General features: G+C 41.5%; 1 protein-coding gene across 2 annotated transcripts in view; it reads right to left on the bottom strand.

The window, feature by feature from the left end:
- TMTC2 (transmembrane O-mannosyltransferase targeting cadherins 2) overlaps nt 1-24958 on the bottom strand; it is a 409914-nt gene that overhangs the window by 57924 nt on the left and 327032 nt on the right. For both annotated transcript variants that reach the window (XR_009451272.1, XM_059683726.1), the window contains one exon: nt 10874-10988. Coding sequence is in view for 1 of the 2 variants with exons in the window: in XM_059683726.1 (XP_059539709.1) it covers nt 10874-10988 (115 nt within the window). In the remaining variant the exon portion in view is untranslated. The remainder of the gene's footprint in view (nt 1-10873; nt 10989-24958) is intronic.

Below are 24958 nucleotides of genomic sequence, written 5' to 3'. Positions count from 1 at the left end.
GGGCAAAGCCTCAGGTACCACCCAAACATACTAAATCAGAGTGTGCATCTTAACAAGATCCCTAGGTGATCCGCATGCACATTAATGCAGGAGAGGCACTGGGTTAAATGATACCCACCTTCAATCGCAACTGCCACTCTTTGCTTTAAAAACCTTACAACCCTTTTCAACTTAGTTGAAATAAGCCCCTCTTGCCCAAAAGTTGGCAGTGAAGTACAGTTTAAAACTGGAACACCCAATGACTGCTCAAGAGGTCTTTGGTAGTTTGGGAGGTGTTAAAGGAGAAAGTATATGGCCTTGAGGGCCTGGGAGTTATATATATTTCCAACAGCTTCCCCAACCCCACAAACCCCACACACACTCCCGATCTCCTTTGACAAAAGGATCTGATTTCATTCCTTTCTCACTGAAGAAATTTCAATTTTATGTCACTTGCAGTGAAATGTACTCAGAAATTAGTATATTTTAATATAATTAATTCTATAAGAGTGTATTATTTGAGTATGGAAATGGAAAGATAATTCCTTTTCATACATTTACTCTGCTCACTAGAAATTATGGCAATAATGGGGGTCAGGTGGGGCAGTGCAGTTTTGCTCTTCTTCCTACCTCAGGGAGAGGTGATGACCTGGGCCTGTAGGCCTGGAACAAAGGTATGTGCACACTTATCTCAGCTGTGTGTCCTCTGTCCGACTCTACACCATGACGGTATTTCTAAAAGCTTAATATCCCTTTGAGAGTAAAATCTTGGAGCTCTCTCTCCTATGTCTATAAATCTATTTTCTAAAATTTATCATAAAGAAATAATGGGAGGATCTTGCTATTTAGGATTTAAAAATATCGGGAGGATCTTTCTATTTAGGATTTATACACAGCTGATAACCTGCTACTCTCGATAGATCCTTTCTCCATTAATAAATTCGAGAAGCACAGCTTCTAGTCAGTCACCCAGTTATAAAGACAGGAGAAAACCAAACGGACACAAGAAGTCAGCATTATACTCAGTCCGAGTACACTAAGTTTACATCCCAGCTTTACCAACTATGGGAAATGCCAGCTCTCTTGGAGCCTCAGTATCTTCATCTGTAAAACGAGAATATTATTGTCCACTTTACATATGTGGAATTATAACTTGTCAGATATAAATGCAAAATATGCTGTCAGGCAGAAAGGAGATATTTTAATGAATGCTACTTTTGTTCTTCCCTTACTCTGTAGGTAGATTAAAAGCAAGTAAACAAATAAGGATATGAGGACACATTTGTAATACCTTAACTAATAAAGAATTAAAAAAAAAGAAAAAATCAAACAAATGGTAAAAAACAAAAAAACAAATAAGGATAAAAAATAACTTTCCACCAGAGCCCAGAAATGCTGTGAATCAGGTAAAGTTTTTAGTGCCTCTAGATTTCCTCTCAGTTATCAAATATCTTTGTGCTCTTTCTAGCTTCCAGTTCTGGGAAATACTGAATCAATCCATTCATACAAAATGCTTCTAATGGAATAATTGATTCAATACTTTTCTCTCACAACTCTAGAGACATAAAACTCTACTGAGTTTTAGCATTTTAAATTCCTTTGATATTTTCCTTTGATGATAAGCAATCTGCTTTTTATAATGCTCTCATCTGGAAGCATCCAGCACTTTTTCCATTTTATTTGAAGTACTAAAAATGTCAACAAGTATAGTCAACACTCATTATGTGAGGCCACTCAACATCTGTGATCACCCTCCCTATAAATATGTTGGGTAATGAGGCACAATGTGGATCCCACCTTCCCAAGCAAGACAGAAGCTAGAAATCCCTTCACCTTCCCACTTTCTTCAAGCCAAGGTTCCAGCACATAACTCAGGTTCCACCAGTCAGAAGCAACCTCGAGAGAATGGAAGCAGGAAGCAAGCATAATGGGGAAGGAGCTGCACTCAGGAGAATCATCTTTTAATGAATGGGGCACTCCCTCTGCGAGGTTCCTTGTGGGTGATGGTGGCAGAGCTCTGGACTGTAAAGCTGCTCAGCCCCAGAGAAAGCAAGGCGGTTGCCTATTTCTGGCTGAGTAGATCACTCTCAATGCCTATGAGAGAGTTTTGGGCTGTAGAATACTCTTTAATAAGGGTATTTATTACTGGCAAGAATGAATTCTTTAGTTTGCAACAAAAACCATGACCCATACATAAAGGCAAGTTTAGGTACAGATCTATTTTCATTAATTTTGCTTTCAATATGATGATTGAAGGCCTTCATCCTCTCTTAGAAATTTTCTCTATTTGTTGATAATTGCTTATCTGCTCTATGCTCTTCTTTGGAAATGTTCTATTTACATATACAAAATAAGTGCATATGTAAATTTATATATAAATATGTAAATTTAATTATATATACATGATATATACAGGTAATAAAACTATATAGCAATACTACATACATACTATGTATATACTATATATAAATGTGCATAACTATATATGCATACCTGTACACTATAAATAATTAGGGAAACATATACAATTATGAATGCGCATGGTGTTCTCAACCTATCCTCTAATCTTTTATTCTTTCAGTTATGATTTTCATTTCTTTAGTATTTTCCATCAATTTCTTGGAAAATACTTCTATTTAAATTATCAGTCAAATAGCTGTACCTTGCCTCCACTGCAGTCATAAATTTGGAGATCCTATTAATCTCTTAGCCATCTTTCCTGATGCTGTATTGTTCCTCTTTCCAACTACTAATTTTATTTTCATAGGTATACACTGTATCAGTTAGGATAGGTTAGATTACACTGTAGTTAATAGACACATCCCAAATCTCCGTAGATTAAGATAACCAAGTTTATTTCTCATTCTAAAGCAGGTGAGAAGAGAGGTTTGTCTCCCTATGACCATTTCTCAATTTCCAAGTCAGGAAAAGGGGAAAGCACTGACTCTTACTTACATCATGTTCACACACATTCAATGACCAAAATAAGACCCATGAAGGTCTTCCACTTTGAAAACAGCAGCCAAGTGCAATCCTACTGTATTTCTCGAAGGTAGAAGGCCAAACATGTTGGGTAAAGAGCACTAATACTTCCACACCAGAAAGTGTTCTTGCGACTCATCTTGCTATCATGAATAATAGATGTTCTAAGTGGTTCTCATGTTTTTAATATAAATCTCACTGCTTCGGTGAGGGCCCTTTACTTGGATACATCTGATCTGTCATCTTATCTGGACTGCCAAATTGAAATCATGTACTTCAGAACTTTCTATGTGCTCATCCTACAGAGAAAGAGTATTATCCATTATTGAGAGTTGAAATGGGTCTGTTACAAATTTCTCAAGTTTCAAGTTCCTTGATGGTCCCATATGATAAAGATTTTCCCCTTGATGGGTGGCCCCAGGCCCTCTCTTCTCTTCCAATCTCATCTCATCTGTACAGAACAATTGTTTTTTGCATTTGGGATGAGCATATTTTTTCCTCATTAATAGATTATTTGGGTTATTTTATTGGGAATTAGCCAAGCAAAGGGAAATTAAATGAGTGTCTTCAAACCCTATCTTGAACTATAAATTTCCTAAATTGTTAATTTTGAATGTCAGGTCAACCATTAATCCAGCTAATCAAGACATAACCAGGAAATCATCTGTCCTTTCCCTCATACCCAATTGGCCACCAAATTTTGCCAATTTTGTCTCCTAAATATCTTGGAAAAGAACAGAGCTCTTGGTAGAAGAATTTATTATCAAACTCAACTTATAACAATTTTGCATCTCCAGGGGAATTGCTATATGTTAATTAAATAGGCAAAATCTTAATAGCTAACAATTTTAATAAGGCTGCATTCAGGGGAAATACCAATAAGTGTTCTTACTTCTTTCAGCAAACCATGTCCTAAATGTTCTTGATTATATAAGAGGTTGGACAGGAAGCACTCAAGAAATAGCTGGATTTGACTGAATCAAAAAACAGAAAAACTAAGTGAAAATATTTTTGGGGAGTGCCACTGAGTAGAAGAATATGGCCAGGCTGCTGTGGTCATACTTGCAATCAATACATATTGAGAGGTGCTGACTGGCTACAACTTTTTTTTTTTTTTTTTTTATATATTTTATTGATTTTTCACAGAGAGGAAGGGAGAGAGATAGAGAGTTAGAAACATCGATGAGAGAGAAACATCGATCAGCTGCCTCCTGCACATCTCCTACTGGGGATGTGCCCGCAACCCAGGTACATGCCCTTAACCGGAATCGAACCTGGGACCTTTCAGTCCGCAGGCTGACGCTCTATCCACTGAGCCAAACCGGTTTCGGCTGACTGGCTACAACTTATTGAGGAATGCAGAATGCAAAAAGTTAGAGAGAGGTTCTGAAAAAGAAATCATAAATATTCCTACATCGCCGAAGTATAACAAAAGCTTTCCATTGGTTTCTAGCACTATGGTAACTAAGGAAAAGTTACAAGTAATATATTTAACAAGGACATGTTTTGTAATATCCTTATAATGGGTTTCCATTGGTAGCCTTGAATTTCTGAAACTGATTTAATATGTAGCAAAAGGCCTTATTCATGAAAGTATCTATTATGATTAAGATGAATTAGCCTGTAGAAACTTGCATTCCTATCTTTACAATTTGTTTTGTGACTAAAAGCATAGTACTTTATTCATGAAGAACAAAAAGGTCCCCCTCATGCAGTGCCTAACCTTGTCATGCAAATTAAGGTGTCTTTTACAAATTATTTTTCCATTGAAGGTTCTTGCAAATTAGCAACAGTTTATTTTATAAATATAGCAATAGTCAATGGAATCCTGATATCTCTTTGTAGATATCAGCTTTAGGAATGTTAAATATTGATGTAGAGTAAGGGCATTCAAAAGAAAACTCCTAGTACACTCTTTCCTTTTAAAGAGACTTTGAATTTCTTATTTAAAACCAAAAAATCCAAGTAGGAAGCCATTGAGTTACAGTTATCATAACAATCTCAAATCATAACTCCAAAGTAATCTATAAAACTTGCTTTAAATACTGGTTCCTGGGGGACAGGTAGAAATATCTATCCTATCTAATAATAGAGAAACATGGTAATTAACCGTAACTTCGCTACCCTTCCCATTGGCTATTCGGCGAGATATGCAAATTAACTGCCAACCAAGATGGCGGCCGGCAGCCAGGCAGCTGAAGCGAACAGGAGGCTTACTTGCTCCAGTGATGGAGGAAGCCAAGGTTCCCTGCCTGCCGCTGCCGGCCTCTGAGCTGTAGTCTAAGAAACAATGTTGCAATTATAGAAGCTAAACAAGCTCCAGAAACCTGCTTTCAGCCAGCTTCAGCCTCAGAGCTTAGAGCACGGCCAGTGATGGCAACAATGTTTCAATTAGCTGCAGCCTCAGAGCTGGAGCTGGGCCTCAGAGATGGAGCCGGCTCTCAGCTCCAGTGACAGCTATAGAAGGTAAATAAATCCCAGAATAAAAATAAATAAATAAATAAATAAATAAATAAATAAAAAACAGAAAAGAAGGAGAGGCTGGGAGCTTCAGTCACCCGCCAGCCTGAAAACGGCCCTCAGCCCCTCACCCAGACTGGCCAGGCACCCCAGTGGGGACCCCCACCCTGAAGGGGGTGTGACCAGCTGCAAACAGCCATCAGCCCCTCACCAAGGTTGGCCAGGCACCCAAGCGGGACCCCCACCCTGATCCAGATCACCCTTCAGAGCAAACCAGCCGGCCCCCACCCGTGCACCAGGCCTCTATCCTATATAGTAAAAGGGTAATATGCAAACTGACCCTAACAGCAGAAAGACTGGGAATGACTGGTCACTATGACACGCACTGACCATCAGGGCACAGATGCTCAATGCAGGAGCTGCACTCTGGTGGTCAGTGCGCTCTCACAGGGGGGAGATCTGCTCAGCCACAAGCCAGGCTAATGGCTGCGAGTACAGCGGTGGTGGTGGGAGCCTCTCCTGCCTCCTCAGCAGCGCTAAGGATGTCAGACTGCAGCTTAGGCCTGCTCTCCACTGGCAAATGGACATCCCCCGAGGGCTGCCGGGCTGCCAGAGGGATGTCTGATTGCCATTTAGGCCCAATCCCCTGGGGAGCGGGCCTAAGCCAGCAAGTGGTCATCTCCTGAGGGGTTCCAGAATGCAAGAAGGCACAGGCCGGGCTGAGGGCCCCCCCCACCCGCATGCACAAATTTTTGTGCACCGTGCCTCTAGTCCTATCTAATAAAAGAGAAAAATGGTAATTTTCCGTACCTCCGCTACCCTTCCCATTGGCTAATCAGGGCGATATGCAAATTAACTCCCAGCTAAGATGGCGGCCGGCAGCCAGACAGCTTGAAGCTAACATGAGGCTTGCTTGCGTCAGTGATGGAGGACACCAAGGTTCCCCGCCTGCTGCTACCGGCATCTGAGCTTGCAGTTTGAAACATTGTTACAAATATAGAAGCTAAACAAAACCCCAGAAACCTGCTTTCAGCCAGCCGGGATCTCAGAGCTGGAGTTGAAACAGTGTTTCGATTATAGAACCCAAACAAACCAGATACCGGCTTTCAGCAGCCAAGCCTCAGAGCTAAAGCTGGTCCAGAATAAAAAAAGAAAAAAAAGGAGCGGTTGGGAGCTTCAGTCACCCGCCAGCCTGAAAACAGCCCTCAGCCCCTCACCCAGGCACCCCAGTGGGGACCCCCACCCTGAAGGGTGTGTGACCAGCTGCAAACAGCCATCATGCCCTCGCCCAGGCTGGCCAGGCACACCAGTGGGGACCCCCACCCTGATCCAGGACACCCTTCAGGGCAAACCAGCTGGCCCCGACCATGCACCAGGCCTCTATCCTACATAGTAAAAGGGTAATATGCCTCCCAGCACTGGGATCAGCAGAGCCGGGAGGCCTTCCGGCACCGGGATCAGCGTGACAGGTGGCAGCGCCCAAACCCCCTGATCGCCCTGCGGCTCTCTGTGTGACAGGGTGCGGCGCCCCAACCCCCTGATCGGCCCCGCTCTGTGTGTGACAGGGTGAGGCGCCCCAATCCCCGCCCCCATGGGCCCTGCTCTGTGTGTGACGGGGTAGAGCCATAACCTCCCCATCAGCCCTGCCCTGAGTGTGACAGGGTGCGGCACCCCAACCCCCTGATCCGCCCTGCTCTGTGCATGACAGGGGGCGGCGCCGCAACCTCCCCATCTACCCTGCCTTGAGTGTGACAGTGGGCGGTGCCCCAACCCCCCAATCGGCCCTACCTTGTCGTGACTGAGGGTGGCATCGCAACCTCCCGATCCGCCATGCTCTGTGCATGACAGGCGGTGGTGCCCCAACTCCCCAATCGGCCCTGCTCTGAGCCCGACCAGGGGCTGCACCTAGGGATTGGGCCTGCCCTCTGACACCCGGGAGCAGGCCTAAGCCACCAGGTCATTGTCTCCCGAGGGATCCCCGACTGCAAGAGGGCACAGGCCAGGCTGAGGGACCCCCCTCTCCCCCGAGCGCATAAATTTTTGTGCACCTGGCCTCTAGTCCTATCTAATAATAGAGAAACATGGTAATTAACTGTAACATCGCTACCCTTCCCGTTGGCTAATCAGGGCGATATGCAAATTAACTCCCAACCAAGATGGCGGCCGGCAGCCAGGCAGCTGAAGCGAACAGGATGCTTGCTTGCTCCAGTGATGGAGGAAGCCAAGGTTCCCCGCTTGCCACTCCCGGCTTCTGAGCTGCACTCTAAGAAACAATGTTGCAATTATAGAAGCTAAACAAGCTCCAGAAACCTGCTTTCAGCCAGCTTCGACCTCAGAGCTTAGAGAGGCAGTGATGGCAACAATGTTTCAATTATAGAAGGTAAACAAACCCAGATATCTGCTTTCAGCCAGCTGCAGCCTCAGAGCTAGAGCTGGCTCTCGGCTCCAGTGACAGCTATAGAAAGTAAATAAATCCCAGAATAAACAAAAAAAAGAAGAAAAGGAGCAGTTGGGAGCTTCCGTCACCTGCCAGCCTGAAAACGACCCTCAGCCCCTCACCCAAACTGGCCCGGCACCACAGTGGGGACCCCCACCCTGAAGGGGGTGCGACCAGCTGCAAACAGCCATCATCCCCTCATCCAGGCTGGCCAGGCACCCAAGTGGGACCCCCACCCTGATCCGGGACACCCTTCAGGGCAAATCAGGCGGCCCCCACCCATGCATCAGGCCTCTATCCTATATAGTAAAAGGGTAATATGCCTGCACTGGGATCAGCGGAGCCGCGAGGCCTCCTGAACCCGGGATCAGCGGAGCCGTGAGGCCTCCCGAACTCGGGAGCAGCGGAGCCGTGAGACCTCCCGGCCTGGGATCAGCGGAGCCACGAGGCCTCCCAGCACCGGGATCAGTGGAGCAGCAAGGACTTACTGCCCCGGTGTCAAGTGGAGCCGCGAGGCCTCCCAGCACTGGGATCAGCGGAGCAGCAAGGCCTCCTGGCCCCTGAAGCAGCGTGACAGGGGGCAGCGCACAAACCCCCTGATTGCCCTGTGGCTCTGTGTGTGACAGGGGCAGGGCCACAACCTCCCTATCCGCCCTGCTCTGTTCATGACAGGGGAAGGCGCCCAAACCCCCTAATCGGCCCTGTTCTGTGCCTGATAGGGGAGAGCTCCCCAACCCCCTGATCGGCCCTGCTCTGTGTGTGACAGGGTGCAGCGCCCCAACCCCCCCATTGGCCCCACTTTGTGTGTGACGGGGTGGAGCCGCAACCTTCCCATCAGCCCTGCCCTGAGTGTGACGGGGAGAGCGCCCAAACCCCCTGATCCGCCCTGCTCTGTGTGTGACAGGGGAGAGCTCCCCAACCCCCTGATCTGCCCTGCTCTGTGCGTGACAGGGTGCAGTGCCCCAACCCCCTGATCGGCCAGCTCTGTATGTGACAAAGGTGGCGCCACAACCCCCCGATACACCCTGCTCTGTGCATGACAGGGGGCAGCACCCCAACCCCCTGATCCGCCCTGCTCTGTGCGTGACAGGGGGTGGTGCCACAACCTCCCCATCGACCCTGCCTTGAGTGTGACAGGGGCGGTGCCCCAACCCCCAATCGGCCCTACCCTGAGCGTGACTGGGGGTGACATCGCAACCTCCCGATCCACCCTGCTCTGTGCATGACAGGCAGCGGCGCCCCAACTCCCCAATCGGCCCTGCTCTGAGCCCGACCAGGGGCTGAGGGGCAGGCACCTAGGGATTGGGCCTGCACTCTGCCACCTGGGAGCAGGACTAAGCCAGCAGGTCGTTATTTCCCGAGGGGTCCCAGACTGTGAGGGCACAAGTGGGGCTGAGGACACGCCCCTCCCCCCCCCCCCGCCCGCTCACAAATTTTTGTGCGCCGGGCCTCTAGTAAAATATATTTAAAAAAATAAATAAAAGTTGTAAAGTTTTATTACCTTGAGAGGTTTCTTATTTCAGAACGCTCTATACTTCTTTTGTTTATTGCTTTATATATATAAAAGCCTAAGCGACCATTAAGACTGAAAGACCTGTCGAGTGGCTGGTAGCTATGATGCACACTGACCACCAGGGGGCAGATGCCCAATGCAGGAGCTGCCCCCTGGTGGTCAGTGCACTCCCACAGCCAACCTCCCACAGTCTCTCCCTGACAACTGGCAGGCCCTGATCACCAGGCAGGCCAAGGGACACCTGTGCACAAATTCATGCACTGTTGTTATAAAAGGACAACATAAGGAATGCTTGTGATGATGAAAACAGTCTGTATTTTCTGTGGTAATGGCTACAAAAGCTATACATGTGATAAAAATGCATCAAACTAAACACACACACACACACACACACACACACACACAAAGGCACAAGTAAAACTGGGAGATCATAATTAGACCAGTGGATTGTATCAATGTCAATGTCCTGATTTTGATATTATAGGGTAGTTCTACACAGTACAGGGGACCTTTCTGTGTTATTTCTTATAACTGCATACACACCTACAACGATCTCAAAATAAAAAGTAAAAAATAGTTGTTTTACTTTTTCTTGAAGGTTCATGTTTTAAAACCATACAAATGTGAACCAAATCTCCTGTTATTTGTCTTCCCTTGTAGGAGTAATCTACATAATTACAAACCTATCTCTAGATGTTATACATTGAGCCAATAGTAGAAATGTCATCTAGTGAAGCATTTAGATGATTTAATAGAGTGAAATTCAGGTGAGAGTATGGCAAAAGACATATCCATATTTCTAATAGAAAAAAATAAAACATTTTAAAAAACTGTATAAACTATGTCAGTTTCTTAAAAACATCCTACTTTAACCTAAACTCTACTTAAGGATGCATTGGATTTTTATATTCACAACAAAAATTGTTGATCTGCCTTTTAATTGTTTCACTATTATTCTAGAAGCCTTCCTAATCATTTTTCTGAATATAGAAGCACTGAAGATATACATACCTGACAGTTTTAATTATTGGGCCATTTTGAGAATTTGAAAGGCCTTAAGTATATTTGTATTTTATAATCTTCTCCACACCAAACAAAATCCAATGTAACCACATGGCACATTCAGTGCATTTAATTAAAAAAACCCACAAATATTGAGATGCAGTTGACTAACAGACATACGTTTTGTTTTGGAGATAATTAATTAGACAGTTATTAATTTCCACTGTGCAATTTTCTTTTTGTATTTTATGAGCAATAATTTTTGAAGGGAAGGGGAAAGGGGTCTCAATAATATTTAGATAATCCTGAAAACTCGTATGTCCTACATAATGTACACATAAACTAGAATGAAAAAAAAATAGTCCTGATTTTAACATGGCTAAGCAGAATAATTCAATTTATGGATGTGGAATGAGGTAGTATGATGGGGAATTAGTAGAATCAACAGTGTTCCCAAAGCCACAGTGCTGGTCTTTTAAGGTACAGTAGCAAAAACTAACCTGAGCATGTGGGCAGCATTGAAGACCACATCAAACTCTGTGCTGTCCAGTTCTGCTGCTTTTTTTGCCATCTCGGCTGCTTCTAACAGGCGAGCTTCTTCCAGAAGAAACTGACCTGTAATGTAGGAAAGCAGAAGAGCTCCAACTTAGAAAACAATAATCCTTTAAAATAAATAAAGCTGCTATAGAGAAAAGTATAAAAGCAGTGATTAAGGTGATATAAAGCTAAGAATTACATGCGCCGTATACATAAATGCTCATATGTACTCATATTTAACAGGCCTTTCTTTGCATTGCAGGACATTGCAATGCATCTATCTTCTACATTAACAATTTTTTCTTAAAATCAAATCCTGTATAGACTATTGAAGCAAGAAATAAAATGAATAAAAGATACGTTACAAATAATAATATAAAAGACATACCATGTTATGTAAAAATGTAAAAAGAAAACAATTTTTAAAGTCTAATGGGGAGAATATTATTTTTGTTCCAGTTTTACTAAGAAATAAATGACACATATCACTGTGTAAGTTTAAGGCACACAGCTTGATGGTTTGATTGGTATCTTTGTGAAATGATTACCAAAGCTTTCTAATATAAAAAAAGTGTGTGAGATTTAAGGCATTGTATCAGTCCCGTTGCTAAATCTGCAGCTCAGGTGCAATATATTTCACTAAGCCACCAATCAACTGGTTTAAACATTCACCTGTAAATTCATTACATGTGATACAAAAGGAGTATAAAATTTAATTATTAGCTATAAATCTTTGAGGTGCTGGGACGATAGTTCCTTTGTAGGAAAAAAAAAAAGATATTTACCAATAGAAGTTCAGTTGATTTTAATTATTGGTCCTTTAAAATAGCTTCTGTCTCTGATGCATATACACTAAAAGGGCTATGCATACTGAGATATATTTAAGGAACAGGAAAATTATTAAAAGAACATAGAAAGATCGGCTTAGCTCTTAATTAGATTAACTGTTAATTAGATTCACTGGCAAATGTGGAAGAAATATTAACTGGTTCAGATTTTTGAGATTCCTTTCAGGCCAGCTCTACAAGGTTAAAATCATTGCAGATAGAGCCACACAAGTCTTTAAAGCTGTACCTCCAGAATTGTTATATAATGCTATCCCAGAATCATCTAGTAAAAGCAAAGAAAAAAAACATAAAAGTTGAGCTCAATTTTAAGAGTGTAACTATGCGAGTAGAGAGAATAGATGCTTCTTCAGAGGTAGGGCTTTATTAACAGTAAAAGTTATGATGTTAAGCCTCATCTGATACCGCTTTTAAAATGAAAACCAAATCAAGGAATGACAGAGATATGCAGAAACCATCCGACAGGCTTACGGAGTTGTGACCTAATGATTATTTCTTTTCGTTTGGGGTTTCCTGTTAGCAATACAAAAATAGCTTTAGAAATGATTTTTAAGTCCTAAGCTACACACAGAAAACAGAAAAAAATAAAAATGGTAAATCCTCCCAGGTGGCTGTTGGAAGAGGCATTAGCTGCTGTTCATCTAATAAATAACACAAATCGTCTTCTAACCCATAGAGACCAGTCCTTAATATACCCGGAGAAATTTCCTGCTTTCAGCAAGAAACCACAGCCACTGCCTATCCATACGCATTTCTAATCTTCAATTGGTAAAGAATGGTAAGTAAAGATAAGCCTTGGATTTCAAGCCTGCATTTTTCAATAAACTGACAGTTCTGAAATCAGCACTTGGAGATGTATCAGCTGCTTCTACAAAAAACTTTATATCACTTTCTTAGTCGCCTAACATTCTGTGCCTTTCTCATCTCCCAAAGTAAACATAATTGTTGGGTTAGATAATGATTAAGGAAACAGGGTTGTAAATAGTTACATTTATAAATAGAAAAACACATTACTCATAAAATTCATGTATGTGCTAACTCTACAAATATGTTGATGTGGCATTCAATTTAAAGTGTACATGCTTTACAAAAAGTAAATCAAAAATTAGACAATACGTAGCATACTGAATAATTACTGTCTCCTCATATATATCAGTAAAGGATACCAGGCTAAATAAACCCATTCTTTAGTTAGTTATGCTTATTATAGATTGTTTTAATTAAAATGTAATGTTAATTGCTACGTGTCTTCAAAACGTGTTTACCTAAAAAAGTATTAATATATTTATGAATTATGTGACACTTAAAGAATGATGTCAGAATTTATTAATTGTTCTTTTTCCTCTTCAGACAGATATTAACTCTGAAATATATTTTGTTATTAATAGTTAGAAAGATAAAATGATTAACTGAATAATGTAAGTTTTCTTAAAATTCATCACTCCAGACAGTAGAGGGTAAGGAAGACATAATAGCCCAGATGAAAAAGAGAAAAAAGGACATGATATCTATACTGTCCACATAGAAAGGGTCAGTGACAAGATGTCTGTGTGCTATAATAATGATAGTGGCATAAGAGATGAGTTTAAATGCAATGCCATGCCCCAGAGCAAAACTCTTCTTTTTTTAAAAAAAGATATTTTTAGAGATAGAGAAAGGGAGAGAGAGAGAGACAAACATGGATTGGCTATCTCCTGCACATGCCCTACTGGGGATAGAGCCCACATCTCAGGCATGTGCCCTGACTAGAATCCAACCTGCAACCTTTCAGTGCATGGATGACACCCAACCCACACTGAGTGACACCAGCAGGGACCAGGGCAAAGCTTTTTTCAAGCTATGTTAATGTTAAACACATCTGTAACGATTCAAAATCACCAACAAAAGAGGAACATTAACTAATTGTGTAAAATAAATTTATACAATTTTATCATAATTTTTACTTATGCTTTAAGTTAGATTTGCCATTGAACATGCTTTCTGTAAACAGTTTGCAAATTTTCAAAACAACGTGAAAACACATACTTTTTTATTGTAAATGGTGACAGAAATAATTCTCATATAGTAATTTTACAACAGTAGAATGCATTCATCATGTTAACATTCAGAAAAACAATATCACAACATATCAGTTAGGTATTTGCATAATTCCCCCCATTCTGTTCTTGACAGGCTATAAATCTCAATAGTCCAGCATTGATATTATTATGATAAAGGCATAAAGTACTATGAAGTGTAAATCATTTGGTATCTGTTTTGTAACTGAGTTTGAAAACATGAGCTGAAGTAGAAAGTAAATTCTTATTCTTCTATGTTTATAATGATTGTTTTGATTTGTTTTTTAAATATAGCCCAGAACTGATGACAGAGCAATAAGCATTTCAAATCCATAGAACGAACATAAATCGGTAAACAAATATATATCAAGTTCCTTCTTAATAATAACTATCCAAAAGCCTAAATTGCTATGCTATTAGGGGAATAATAGGAAACACAATTTGCCCTACTCCTTCCAGAAGACTTTATCTCAAATCACTCTTCCTCAACCAACTTCATTTATTACTAGAGGCCCAATGCATGAAATTCATGCAAGAGTAAACCTTCCTTCTCTGGCTGCCGGCACCAGCTTCCCTCTGGCACCCAGGACCGGGGCTTACCTGTGGCCGCCAGCAGGCACCCGGGACCTGGGCTTCCCTTGCAGCTCTGGCTTCTTCTGGAAGGATGTCTGGTCTAATTAGCATATTACGCTTTCATTATTATAGACTAGAGGTCCGGTGCACGAAATTTGTGCATGGGGAAGGTGTGTGTCCCTCAACCCAGCCTGCACCCTCTCCAATCTGGGACCCCTCGAGGGATGTCCAACTGCCTGATCCCAGTGGATCGGGCCTAAATGGGCAGTCAGAAATCCCTCTCATAATCCAGGACTGCTGGCTCCCAACTGCTCACCTGCCTGTCTACCCAATTGCCCCTACCCACTTCTGCCTGCCAGCCTGATCACCCCCTAACCACTCCCCTGCCAGCCTGATTGACACCTAACTGCTCCCCTGCCGGCCCAGTTGCCCCTAACTGTCCTCCCCAGCAGGCCTGGTCACCCCCAACTGCACTCCCCTGCAGGCCTGGTCACCCCTAACTTCCCTCCCTTGCTGGCCTGGTCCCCCCCAACTGCCCTCCCCTGCAGGCCTGATAGCCCACAACTGCCCTCCCCTGACGGACATCTTGAGGTGACCATCTTGTGTCCACATGGGGGCGGACATCTTGTTTGAGGGTGTGATGGTCAATTTGCATATTATCTCTTTATTATATAGGATTGCTCCCACCAGAAATAGGCTGTGAATTACTTAAGCTTTGCTGAGTGTAACCTGCAGCTATACAGCCTTATTTATCCTGAACTCTCAGCCTCTAAGATTTCGCTCCACCTACATCTCTAATCCTGTTTGCCTATCTATTGTAAGTGAACATCTTTCATTTTTATGCCCAAAACATGTCCTTCTTGGTGAATCCTTCTTTGACCACTTTTCAATAGTGTCAGAATAACTTATGATTTTAATTTACCATCTAAACCAAAGCACTTAAAAGAATAGGAGGGCATGGTATTATTATGCTGGAACAAGGACCATAAACCAGATTGTCCCAATTGTCCCAATACGGCCATCCCACTTATAGTACCTGTGGCAGAAAGGGGATCTCAATTCTCTCATTTTTTATTGCTCTTGGAAATTGAACCATTTTACACAATAAGGCATTGTAGCCTCAAAACAAAAAGTGATCAATATTAGTAAGAGAGAAATAGGTGCTCGTCACTGAAGAATACAAAGATTGAGCCAGGGCTCCAGTATGGCTACAAATGGAGTCAGGACTCTATGGAGAGTGCAGAGGGTTGGAAAGGAAAGCAAGAGAACTTGAAGGCAGGCACTTAGGGGAGTCCATCCACATGGGTGGATTCTGCAATGTCACCTTTCCCTGTGGTTCTCAAGCTTTAGTGACCATCACAATCACCTGGGAGACTGGCTAGAACACGGAGCTGGGCCCTTTCTACCCAGTTCCAGACTCAGTGGGTTTGGGAGAAAGCCTATCATTTGCCTTTTAAACAAGTTCCAAGCTGACATTATTAGTCCAGTGCTCATAATCTTAAAACCTCTTAGGAAAACAACAAAATAAATGCTTTGCACCAGACTCTGGACTCCATGTCTGAGGTTAGCTATCAGTTAGACTGAGCGCTTCTGGTTAATTCACTGCAAGTGCCACACCTTTCCCTATATCACAGGCATAATGGCCAGGCTGCACACATGCACATATGTATGAAGAATAAGATATACTCATTAAATACAAAATTACTGTTTCAAATTTTTAAAATGAGGTGATTTAAGAGTTCTATCCCTCAAATGCAGAAGGGATTTCTGAGAAATTACTTCTCTTTTACATGCAGCAGACAAATACATTCTTTGTGTTTGATAATAGAGTAGAATTTCAAATAAAGAAACCACAAAAATCTTAAGTAAAATAGATTTTGTTCTCATGGGTGTACTGTGCCACCACACTTGACCATTATTTCTTTGGTGTATAATTTGTCTTACCCAAGTTAATTATCATAATCTTATTTAACTGTCTCAAATTAAAGGGAGAAAAAAAGAAAAATGAGATGAGAAATTGAAAAAAAAAAAAAAAAAGACAGTTGAGTAGGAAAAAACAGAAGAGAATAAAAAAGAGGAAACATTCTCTCCAGGTCTAGATGCAAACAGTATAAGTTTCCCCATCAGAGTTATACCTTTTCTTCCTGGACAATTCTCTAACTGAACCATTTAAATCATTTGGTAAATTTTTACCAATGTTTCAATATGATAATCCTGTGAAGATCAATTCTTCAGCAATTCCTGGATTTAAAATTGATGTCTTAAAGGTAGAAATCCATAAAAATGTAAGCTGGCCTTAAACTACAGGCTCAAACACTGCTTTGTAAAAGTTCTACATATAAGCCCCCTAGATTAGTCGGGATGGGCATTTCTTACTAAAATATGATGAAAAATTTGCCCTTATGTTCAATGCAACTAAATGAAGTGGCTAAAATAATCCATAATAGGTGTCATGATGACAGAATTCTTTTTAGAAAAAAAAAATCAATCAAATGTCACTTTAAGAAATCTGCAAGGACAAATGAAAATCTTTTATAAGATAACTAGAACATAACATTCTCAGTAAAATAGTTGCCCTTGCGAGACAACATCAGATTATCAAAATGTATCCAGAATGATTTTCATTCTGCTGATACTACCCTGTCTCAAGCCATCATCACACTCTGGATTACAGCAAAAACCTGCTAACTGATCATACTTCTGCCCTTGATTTTACAGGATATTCTCAACACAGCCGTCAGAATGATCCCGTTAAAATGGAAGATCCCGTCGTTATACAGCTGAGACAGGGAAGGCGCAAATTATTATACAATCTGATATGATCCGCACCGGTTCCTTGCCCCAAATCCCAGCCTCAGTTCTCTGACCTTATCTCCACTGTCTCTTACTACCCTCCTTTTGGTCATATATTCAATCTCCATTGGCCTCCAGTAGTTTATCTGACACACAGGAGGAACACAGACTCCTACTCCTCTTTTCCTGGAATGCTCTTTCCCAAAACACCACAAAGGTTCATTCTCTTATTTCTGGCACACTGTGGTGATTTAATAAATATATGTTCAATGACTGGACTGAATTAACCAATCATATCCCTACATGACTAGTTGTTTCATCTTCAAAAAGCAAGTCATAATCCATCCAGCATAGGTCAGCAGGCATCTGTTCACATCCTCTCACCTTATAGTGATGTTAGGCAAGGCTGCAGTGAATGGCCACACATGCTGGGTATTGCACAATTTCCAAGGTTGCCATTCACAGTGAAGTCTCTAGGAACTATGAATAGTGCTTCCTTGTTTTGAGCAACCTGGCAGCCTGATTTTACATCTGTGAATTGCCTTGGTATACAACAAATAATCCAGACATCAATCAGGCCTTCTAAGATATCTTAATTCTGGAACAGGTCAAACTATGCAATTGGGCTAAAAAATACATTATATTTCACTGTACTAGGAATGAATTCAATGCCTGGGAAAAGAAAAAGAAACATAATATAGCCAATGTAGCTTAATATAGCCAATCCAAGTAATGTATAATGTGCCTAACTAATATACACAAGATATGGGGACACTTGCAGTCAGAGATACAAAGATAAGTGAAACATTTATCCTTGAAACAATGCATATTCTGGTAGAGGAAACAGGATGGACAGAGTTTAACCACAAAATGGATATACATTTGAAAATGGAGGTACAAAGTAACACAGGTTAAGTGGATAAAGACAAATTTTTGTTTGGTTTTATTCAACTTATAAAGTTGAATGTGCATAAAGTAAAGGGCACAGGTGATTTATCACAAAATGGCTATGATCCTATAATCAGTAGCCATATCATGACAAAGAACATCACTGGCATCCAGAAGAAATTGTTGATACCTGGGGACTTTTCAAAGACTCAAATCACTGGAACAGGGAAAAGACCATGGTAGAAATATTGAGGCTGGCTGGCCTTGGTGACATCTAATGGTAACAAGATGGGTGGGTAAAGTGGAACTGAGGCAAAAATCTTCATGAGTGTTTCCATTAGGGGAGGTGAATAAGGCATTCCTGACAAGACAGAGTTGGTGAAAAGCAACAGTCAGGATTTATAGACTAGTGGTCCAAAGGAGATGCTGCTCAAGAAGGCTGGTTACTTGTTAATAGACGCTAATTTTCCCTGGGAGAACTAAAACTATGGAGGAGAAGCTTCTCCTTTGCTTTGCTGAGACTTGCTGAGCAACTCTCTTGCAGAGCATCTCTTGAATTTCAGGAATGCTCTCACTCTTTAAAACGAATATCTCTCCCTTTCCATTAGTTTTGTTTTGTGTTTTGTGTTTTGGCAGCCTGAGTTAAGAAAAGCTGTGGCTTACTGAGACCCAGTGAACTAGGTATGCCAGAGTTACTGGCCAAATACAGAAGTTCACCAGGTGAACAACTAAAGGACACCCAGGAGATCAATCTAGACCAGTGGCCGGCAAACCGCGGCTCGCGAGCCACATGCAGCTCGTTGGCCCTTTGAATGTGGCTCTTCCACAAAATACCACGTGTGGGGACACATGTACAGTGTGATTGAGACTTCGTGGCCCATGCGCAGAAGTTGGTTTTCAGAAGAAGATAGACGAAACAAGTATACAAACCGAGTGTGGATGGGAGAGTTGGAAGGGGTCGACCTCAGCAAACGTACCTCGATCAGATTGAGGACGTTTTTAGCAAAGGCCAGCTTAGGAGTACCCTAATTAAGTTAATAACAATGTACCTACCTATATAGTTTAAGTTTAAAAAATTTGGCTCTCAAAAGAAATTTCAATCGTTGTACTGTTGATATTTGGCTCTGTTGACTAATGAGTTTGCCGACCACTGATCTAGACCCCTTATTTTGAGGCGGTGAGGTTGGATCTGTCCCTAAATGAACATGAGACCATGAATTTCCCTGAATTGGACATATAGCATGACAGATGTCTAGGGAAAGGAGATTAGAGAAACAGCAGTCCAGGGCCCCATGCTCAATTGAAAGGAGGTCAGCAAGGTTTTCATCTCTTCATTGAATTTATTTCTCCCTGGCCCTTTACAAAATGGGTATGATGCCAGAAAACCATTGAGGGATTTATGAAGACTGTGATATGGGGAATGGCAGGGAGAAGAGGGAACTGGGGGGAATCGAAGAGAAGAGGTAAAAGAGAAAGAAGAAATAGGGGATGGGACAACCAGGGGAAAGCAACACCGGCTCTTTACAGTTTTAAGTAATATATAGATTCAATAGGGATCATGTGTGATCCAACAAGGAAGAGAATGTCATACTGAGCTGCAAACAATCTGAGATTTATCACCTAAGGGGAACACACGAAGGAAAAGACAGAGGTGAGCAGCCTCCTTTTGTTTTAGGATACTGTGCATTCTTAGAAAAGGAAAGAGAAGAGGTAGGCAGAAGGAGGTAGGCAGCAGGCAGACTCACACAGGTGCTGAAGTCACTGAAGAAAGAAGCTTAATCTGAGACTTAATTATGGTGGGCGGCAATGAACACTGAGAGGTGGCCCAATGAGCTTACATCCTCTTCCTGAGGAGAGCTCAGTTTTCACATAGCGCTCCCAGGCCATCTCCAAGGGCTTTTGGGAGGTGCTGCTTTACAGATGTGTCCACTGAGGCACAGAAGAGTAAACAGCAGGATACACAAACTTTGGAACCAATGCTTTAATCAGAATGCAAAAAAGAGTCACAAAGTGCATTCATTAGCTAGATCAAAATAGCTAAGGCTGGAAAAATAGTATCCCCCTCTCGTCTCTTCCCACTCCATCTGTCTTTCCTCCCCACCTCCTCTCCCTCTATTGCTGTATATAATTGTTACTTATAATCCTCCTTCTTCTTGAAAGCAATTACTCTATTTTCTCTCTGGTCTTTAGTCTGTATGCTGATGGGTAAAGATTGCCCTTTATTTTTATTCCTAGGTTTTTATTCTACCTTCTCTTCTTTAATTTCTGCTCCTCATTTATATATCGTATTCAGACATTTTTCTATATGATTCATTCTCCAGGATCGTAGTAGAGTTTCTATTATGATTTTAAATAATAAATGGTCATTGTTACAATGAATGTACTGAGCATCTATTAAATGCTAGTTATTTTATAAAATGTAAATGAATCCTCACCATTTGAGGCAGTAGCAATCATCTCCACATTAAGAAACTGAGGAGCAGAAAGGCTAGCAGAAGGCAGAACATGCTCAGGGAGATAATTAGCAGTAGGGCTGGGCATGCCTCATTTCCAAATCTATGATCCACTGTCCAAATCCATTACACTATCTACTCCCTAATCAAAAATTTAATTCAGCTCTTACAATCTTGCTTTTGTGGGTTCTTGAGTCCTATACAAAGACAGATTCAAAAGAATATCGGTGAATTGTTGCTATGGTCTGAATGTCTGTGCCTTCTCTTCCTCCTCCTCCCACCTACGTGCTGAAATCTTAACCCCCAAGCCCAGGGTACTTGGAGGTGGGCCTTTGAGAGGGGCTTATGTCATGAGGGTGAAGCCCTGGTGAATGGCATTACCGCCCTTAGAGAAGAGACCTCGAAAAGCTCCTTGGCCCTTCAAGGACTTGAGAACAGAGAGACAACGGCTGTAAATGACGAGGCAGGTCTCCCCGACACTGAACCTGCCAGAGCCATGACCTTGGACGTCCCGTCTCCGGAACTGTGGAAAATAAATGTCTTGTTCATACATAACCCTCTTTATGGTATTTTGTTACAGCAGCCCAAAAGGACTAAGACAAGTACTCACCTGCAACTTCTGAGCAAAGCACGATGTAGTTATAAGTAATTTAAAACCAAGTGGATTCTATCCCCATGTGAAAAATGGAAGCAGAGATGAGACCAGGAAGGAGTACAAGTAACCGAAATCCAGTGCATCCTTCTTAACTGACCACCTTCTCTGTGCGAGGCACAGTGGTCAGTGCTGGAATCCCTGGAGCAAGGCAACTCTGGTTATTCCCAAAACGCTGGTTTGGAGCCACAGGTTCCTCGTTTATTTAAACAGCGATAACCTTGCTGTGTCATCAGAACTAAACGAGGCAGCATAAGTAAACGCAGCAGCGGCAGGTCTGGAGCCTTTCCTCCAGTCTTTTTTTAAACTCTCCTCCACATGGGCCTTCCCTTACTCTGTCCCTATTAGCCTCTCTCCCTGCCCCCAGGACGGTCCTTCCTTCCTGAGGCCTTAAGTACAGGATTAGGAGAGCCCCAGTCCTCCAAAACCTCAGCATTCTGGGTCTGTCACCAGTGAGGACCCACCAGGCTTATGTCTAGTAAGAGCCAATGTCTTTGAAGGATCCAGGCAAACCATAAACATATTATGGGTTTAAGAGTCAGATGAGGTTAAAATCCTTGCTCTGATAACTTACTAGAGCTAGAGTCTTCAATATGTCAAACTCTTGACACCTTAACTCTTGCATCTGTAATATACTGATAACATTATTTCTGCACAGGGTTAGTTACTCAAGTGAGACAACATATACAAAAAAGCACCCAGCACTGGGTCAGAAACATAACAGTGGAACCCCAAGCTTCAATAATAGCACCATTATTAAAAAAGCGTAGAGGTGCCCAGCATACACCAAGCATTTTTCTTTATGCAAATTCTCAGAAATCTGGAGTCAACGTCATACCATATTACTTGAGTGCATTTAATCATTCTCATATTGGGAAGTATCTTACAATCCTTATATACTTAATAGTATTTTTTTTTTGAAGTCATAATAAAACTTGGTGGGTGCTATAGTCTGAATGCTTGTGTCCTCCCTAAATCTATGTTTTAAAATTCTAACTCCTAAGGTGATAGTTTTAGAGGCAGGGGCTTTGGAGAGCTCTGCCCTCATAACTGGGACTAGTGCCCTCATGAAATAGACCACAGAGAGATCCCTCACTCCTTCCACCAGGCAAGTATACAAGAAGCCTGAAACCCAGAAGAGAGTCTGCACTGGACCATGCTGGCACCCTCAACTCAGATCTCCAGCCACCAGGACTGTGAGAGATACATTTTTGTTGTTTATAAGCCACCTAGTTTGTGGTATTTTGCTATAGCAGCCTGAAGGAACTATGACAGTGGGTCTTGAATTTAAATTTCTTTGATTTCTAATAAAATTGTATATTTACCTGTCTTTTAAAACCTGTTATATTTTCTCTTTTAGGAATTATTTGTTCAAATCCCTTGGTCTTTGTATTCTATTTATTTTCCTTGTAGTTTTAGAGTTTCTCATGTCTTAAATACACTGAGCTTTTGCTTTTATGGAAATTATTTCCTATCACTTTACTATTTGTTCTTTAGCTATAGTCCTTTTGTAAAAAACACTGATCCTTTAATTTTTCCTTGTAAGCTTAGAGAATCCTTTTCTTGTCCCCCCCTCCCCCCGTTCTACTCATGTGAAAGTTTTAATTCCAAAAGGCTTTGGAAGGTATCTCACATAAAACACACATAGGTATGAATATCAAATAATATTAATTATTAGACACACTGTAGTAACAGGGAATTTTAAAATAAAAAATCACAGGTAAGAATTAAAATAGTGTGGAATAACATTTAAAAATAGTATCCAATTCTAATTATGTACCTGTGAATGGCCTGTGCTATCCTTGGGACACTAAACACTTATATTTTCACAAAATATTTTGGTCTTAAGCAGTAAATATAATTGTAACCTCAAGTTAATTTTGCAAACACTCACCAAAAATGTATTTTCACTTTTAATCAAGGAAATATCATTATATAGGTCATTATTTAATTTAAATAACTGCTCTTGCAGTTTCAGAAGTGATTAAAAATGAAATGCTATAAACAACCAATCTCAGTTCATCATCTTCTAACTAGTTTTAATTATGAATAATAAAAATAACTACAGGCCTCTCAACAATTCCACCCATATTTCAAGCTTCTTCTTTTCTCTTTTTGTGTGCACTGATGAACAATCCAACATATTTTTAACAATTTCCCTCAGTAGTTATTTTAAAAATAAAATTTAATACTATATAAACCATCATAGAGAAAAACGAACTAGTACAATATTAACAGAAGATTTTGAACTTAAAAATTGAAAGACCTGGACTATTCAAGTTTTTCCACAACTACATATATTGAAAATTTCTGATTCACAGGGTTTAGATGATGAAAAAGTTCAGAATCAAGAAAACACCAGGTAAGAAGGTAAAGTGTTTGATAAATGTAGTAAGACATTTTCAGGATGCTAAAATTGATAGTAGAGCCAAACCATAATAATCATCCAGATAATTATAGTTTTTAAAATTTCTATATTTCTCTGTGGGCCCAAGAGAAAAAATGATATACTATCCTCAGTGTTAGAAATGATTTCATGGTTGTCAGGACCATCCCTCTCCCCTTTGAAAATACTTGAATTTTCTCTAATCCTATATAATAAAAGGATAATATGCAAATCGACTGAACGGTGAAATGACTGGTCACTGACCACCAGATGATGCGCACTGACCACCAGAGGCAGACGCTCAATGCCAGAGTGCATTGATGGTCAGTGCACTCCCGTAGGGGGAGCGCCGCCCAGCCATAAGCCAGGCTTGTGGCTGGTGAGCGCAGTGGGGTGGCGGGAACCTCTCCTGCCTCTGCTGCAGGCAGGCGTAAGGAGCGAGGGGTCTTGGACTGCAAGAGGACGCCAGCTGGACTGGACACCCCTCGCCCCCACCCGGAGTGCATGAATTTCGTGCACTGGGCCTCTAGTGTCCTTATAAACCCACACTTGAAAAATCTTCAGTGAGCACTCATTTCACAACCTGACAGCTCTCGTAATTTGGATGTTACCCCTTCTACGAAGCCAGAAATGTATTTCTCATAGCTCCTAGTTATGGTCCTCGTTCTGTCCTTGACCTATTCCCCAGACATAGGCTATGCCTTTTGCCTCTTGCATTTTGTGTCCTTTGACGTTTTCCATTGCACCCTCTCATTTCTATAGGTTTGTCTGGTGAGCTCCTACTTATCACTCCAATACAGCTTACATGCAAGTTGACCGGATGTAGTTTTCCTGCACCCCAGCCACCCATGTCAAGGCATCTTAATTATACTGTGTCTCCTTTAAAAAACTAATTGCAACTGTTATTAAATAATTATTTACACAATTTGTGCCTCTCTTACCAGTGTGCAGTCTCCAATGGAACCTGTCTTGTTCCTTGCCATGTCCCTACATATAATATAGTGCTTGATAAACACTGACTGGAGGAAGAGCTTCAGAACTCCTCACTATATAGCTGAATCCTGAGAAATGAACATCACCCAGAGGGAGTATCAATAATGAAGGAAGTGAAGCTAAAATCTGCACTCAGCAGCACATGGATAAGAGGTAGATGGGAAAGAAAAACAAACAAAAACCATACGAGGTCCACATAAAAGAGCACTTCTCAATAAGGTTTATCGCAATCTGCCCACTTTCAATTTTTGATGCCTTTGTCCTTAGTATTTAATGAATTCCCATTTGTACGGGTTCATACATAGTATTGACTCAAGTTGTTTGAATCTACATCAAATTTACTGCTGTGCACATAATGATAACATCTATGATATGTTCTTTCCATATCTTGACTGTGATTCTTTCGAC

Source organism: Myotis daubentonii, chromosome 2, assembly GCF_963259705.1.
Source record: "Myotis daubentonii chromosome 2, mMyoDau2.1, whole genome shotgun sequence".
NCBI lineage: Eukaryota > Metazoa > Chordata > Mammalia > Chiroptera > Vespertilionidae > Myotis > Myotis daubentonii.
This window is presented reverse-complemented; position numbering and strand designations above follow the sequence as displayed.